The 3,995-nt window shown below is 31.6% G+C and overlaps 1 protein-coding gene across 1 annotated transcript; it reads right to left on the bottom strand.

Moving 5' to 3' along the window:
- Positions 1 to 2,420: 2,420 nt before the first annotated feature.
- Positions 2,421 to 3,630, bottom strand: LOC149152655 (double-stranded RNA-binding protein 6-like). The gene is made up of 3 exons (XM_089443556.1): positions 3,412 to 3,630; positions 2,681 to 2,903; positions 2,421 to 2,539 (listed from the first exon to the last, which is right to left on the bottom strand). The coding sequence occupies exons 1-3, from the start codon at positions 3,628 to 3,630 to the stop codon at positions 2,421 to 2,423; spliced, it is 561 nt and encodes a 186-aa protein (XP_089299682.1).
- Positions 3,631 to 3,995: the final 365 nt, after the last annotated feature.

Genomic DNA, 3,995 nt, shown 5'->3' on the forward strand with positions numbered 1-3,995 from the left:
ATTTAGTTCCCAAATTTAAATGGGCAAGCCCCTAAGCCTAATCAAGTATCAATTGAGATCATCGATAATCTACATGCAAAGTCAAGTGAATATGATGTACTGTAAAATCTATCAAAGTCTCATTATATACTATAGCATTTAAACTATAAGGTTTTTTTGTGAAACATTGATTTCCTATCTAATAGTTCTTGATGTATGCTATAAACTAGTGCTCTGTTTTGGCAAATTGACAATGTTAGAAAGTTCATTTTTGTAATTTTGTCACATACCATTTACCACAAACTTTGATTATATAGTATCTACCTATTATTATTAATAAATATGTAAAAAATATTGAAAATTAGCAAAAACTTCCACCCTATTAACGTTGAACAATAATTATAGTTTGGAACTCTCATAATGAAGGGAGGAAAAATTCCAATATTGTAGAAACAAGTGATGACCAAACACATAAATAATTGCAAGTCGCATAAATTTGAAATTGAAAGAGAATCATACACCTCCATTAGCAACTCCAATGAAAAGAAAGAGAAGGAAAACAATTATTGTAGATGGGATAAGAATTACATTTTAGGTCCAATCAATTATATCATTGCAAAATTATAAATGAAAAGAATGAGAGGTATCTAGTAAAGTAGACATGTTAAACTTTGACGAAGATGAAAAATCATAAAAGATATTTACAACAATCACGTAGAAAGAAAGAACGAGAAAAAAAACACGAGAAATTGTAATAAAGTTATATGGCAAAATGAAAATGAGAAGCCATCTATAGTAAGATACATATCTTAGTTAAGGAACCATCGATATAGCTAGAGCATTCACAACAAGAACCCCACAATACCACTTGCAACAATTCTAAGAAAAAATGGAACAAATGATATTGAAACCAAAGGGAAGAATAAAGAATAAAGGCATCACTATTTTCAAAACTTTTGGAAATAAACACACTTTTGTGAATATTAATCTCACAAAACAATTAGATCTTTTTATGTAGTCTATGAAAAATCCCATTGTTTGTTTGTTGGTGATCAACAAATCAAAGGAATAAGTTGGTGCTCTGAAGTTTAATATAAATATGAAGCCTAGAATTAAAAACTAAATGTTGTGCTCTACCACTTGATGAGATTCACATGGTGTTAGAAACAATTTGATAATGCAAATAAAAACCTATGCCACAAATTTCCCAAAACAATTTATGAAATTCAAATGAAAGTATTCAAGCACAAGCCCATAATCAAAATGACTCCAAAATGAAAAACAAAATCACCCAAGATTGTTAGAGGACAAACATTCCAAAAAAGAATGATATTTTATGTAGTATTAAAAAACAAAAAAATAAGACACATAATTTATAATATATATGCCTATACAAAAAAAATTAAGATGTTGATATAATTATGAGAAGTTACATTACATCAAATATCACCTTGACACCTATAAAATGCTAAGGATACTAATTAATGTAATCATCTGTTATTCATATATTATACATTTATATGTTAAGATATATTATACATTTAAACTTATTTTTTATCTAATTTTTTAAATCAAATATTCTTAAGCTATTTTGCTTCTTGTCCCTGCTCTCATCTATTGTTCAAAAACATTACATAAATATAAACACAGAGTAATAATAACAACTTTTTATTGAACCAACAAGCCAACATTTATTGCAATAAAAATAATTATAATTATATATATATATATTATATATATATATATATATATATATATATATATAATTAAAAAAATATATCCATGAAACATTATGTGCTTGAAGATGTGCCCTACACAACCACAAAAAAAATCATAATCATAGAACTTTTTTTTTCATAAAAAAGATCACATCATTTCATTTTTTTAGGAAAGACTCATTCAAATTCTGTTAGAAAAATCTGTAGCAAAATTGAAATCTTTATATTCCTTTGAAAAAATAGAAAACTTATTCATTCCATTGAAAAAATAGAAAACTTAAGTTCAACAAAGAAATAAAAAATATTTGTCCACATCTGCCAAACAAGGAAAAGACATTTCAAGTTCTGTTAGAAAAATCTGTAGCACAATTGCAATCTTTATATTCCTTTGAAAAAATAGAAAACTTATTCATTCCCTTGAAAAAATAGAAAGCTTGAGCTCAACAAAGAAATATGAAATATTTGTCCACATCTGCCAAACAAGGAAAGGATATTTGTGGTGAGATCACACTGTTTATTCTTTTTGAAAAATACTCAAATTTGTCAATTCTTCATAAACACATTGAAAATTGGTAAATACAAAATCAATTCAATTCAAACAGTGCAAACAGAAACAAAAAACAGAACAGAGAATTTTCTAGAGGCCCATAACAGAACATAAACATTGTTTGGGTTACTGGGTAGTGATTTAAGACATATTGGTTATATACTACACAGCAACAATCAAACTTCTGAAGCCCCTCCAACTTCACATGGGTTCTCCACATTTATCTTTTCTGGAACAGTAGGAACATCCTTTTGTTTGGTTTCATCATGAAGTTCAATCTGTGGAAAATAATTGCCTGAAAAGAGAATCTAATGGATCAGTGGCATCAAAAAATCTAAATAGCACAATGGAGAGAAGGAAACTAACAATGTTACAAACTACATAGGGATAACTAAGGAGAATGCAAATAATTTGTTTTCTATCTACAACAACTCACAATCTTGGGTGCGAATTGATCGGATTGCTTCATATGCAGTGTTTCTTGCAGCCTCCTTCTTATTGTTTGAAGGAGCTCCGGTGTACGACTCCCCGTTAATCTCTACAGTTGCCGTAAAAGTTGGGCAGTGTGCAATTCCTTCCTTTGTAAATTGATACATAGGAAGTGGAATGTTCGTTTTTACAGCAAACTCGTTCAGCACGTTCTTGAGTAGTTTTGTCTCCTGCTTGGTCATCAAAAATAAGACAAACAGATTTACAATCCTCCAACATATTCAAACTCATTAGGTTTGGTAACGAATGAACAAACTCTTTACCAGATTGACAAAGGTCTCGAGTGTTCGAGGATACATGCTAAGACTTGTTCACCACTTGACCTCTGATCAAATGGAACTCATCACATCTAGCTCATTACGACATGTTGTGGCCCATAAATATGGATTTTCAGTTATCATTGTGTCACATGTATAAAATAAGGATATTAAGATATCATTGTGGAGTACCGAGCAGTATGATATATAACAAGAAGCCATCTCCATGCTCCAGCAGAAGAAAATGTTCAGTTACCATTCCGGGAAATGCATAAATAAGGATGTAAAACAGAGAATTTGCGAGAGGCCCAGAACAGAACAGAAACATTGTTTGGGTTACTGGGTAGTGATTTAAGACATATTCGTTATACAGTCTCGTTTTCGGAGAAAAATAGAAGGAAATCGCATATGCAAATCTTACTTTAAACTGGATATGCAAATCTTCAACCGCTACCTGAGCGGTGGCGTTCTCTGCTTCCTTCTTATATTTAAATCCCGGGGGCGAATCATATCGTGCGCCGTTCACTGTCACACTGCATTTGAAATCAGGAAGATGGTCTTGGCCTTCCTTTACGGTGGTGTAAACTGGCAAAAACAAAGAATTCTTCTGGGCGTACTCTAGTAACATGTTTTTGAACATTTCCGCAGCAGGGCAAAGGGATCGAAATGGAGACAAAAAGGAGAAAAGAGTGTGGAACAGAGAAGCTAAGTGGTCTGTGTGTATTTTAACAGGGAGTGGTCTGTGGTTATTTTAACTTTTTGGAATCGACGTGTAATTTGTTTTCAGAACCGTCCTGCACATAATCTCATAATTAAAGCACACCAGTAGCCTGCGTTTCTATATTCGATTAGGACTTTATAGTTTGAATATGTGAGGTTACTACTCCAGATGGAAGAGAAATAGCAGTCAAAAGATCTATCGTATCGTTACATTCTATGCAAGGAAAGAAAGAATTTCTGAATGAAGTTATGCCTGTGGGCTATATTCGACATCGAAGTCTTGTG

This window comes from Pinus tabuliformis, chromosome 9 (genome assembly GCF_031772625.1).
Source record: "Pinus tabuliformis cultivar Carrire ecotype Pingquan chromosome 9, CPIR1, whole genome shotgun sequence".
Classification (NCBI taxonomy): domain Eukaryota; kingdom Viridiplantae; phylum Streptophyta; class Pinopsida; order Pinales; family Pinaceae; genus Pinus; species Pinus tabuliformis.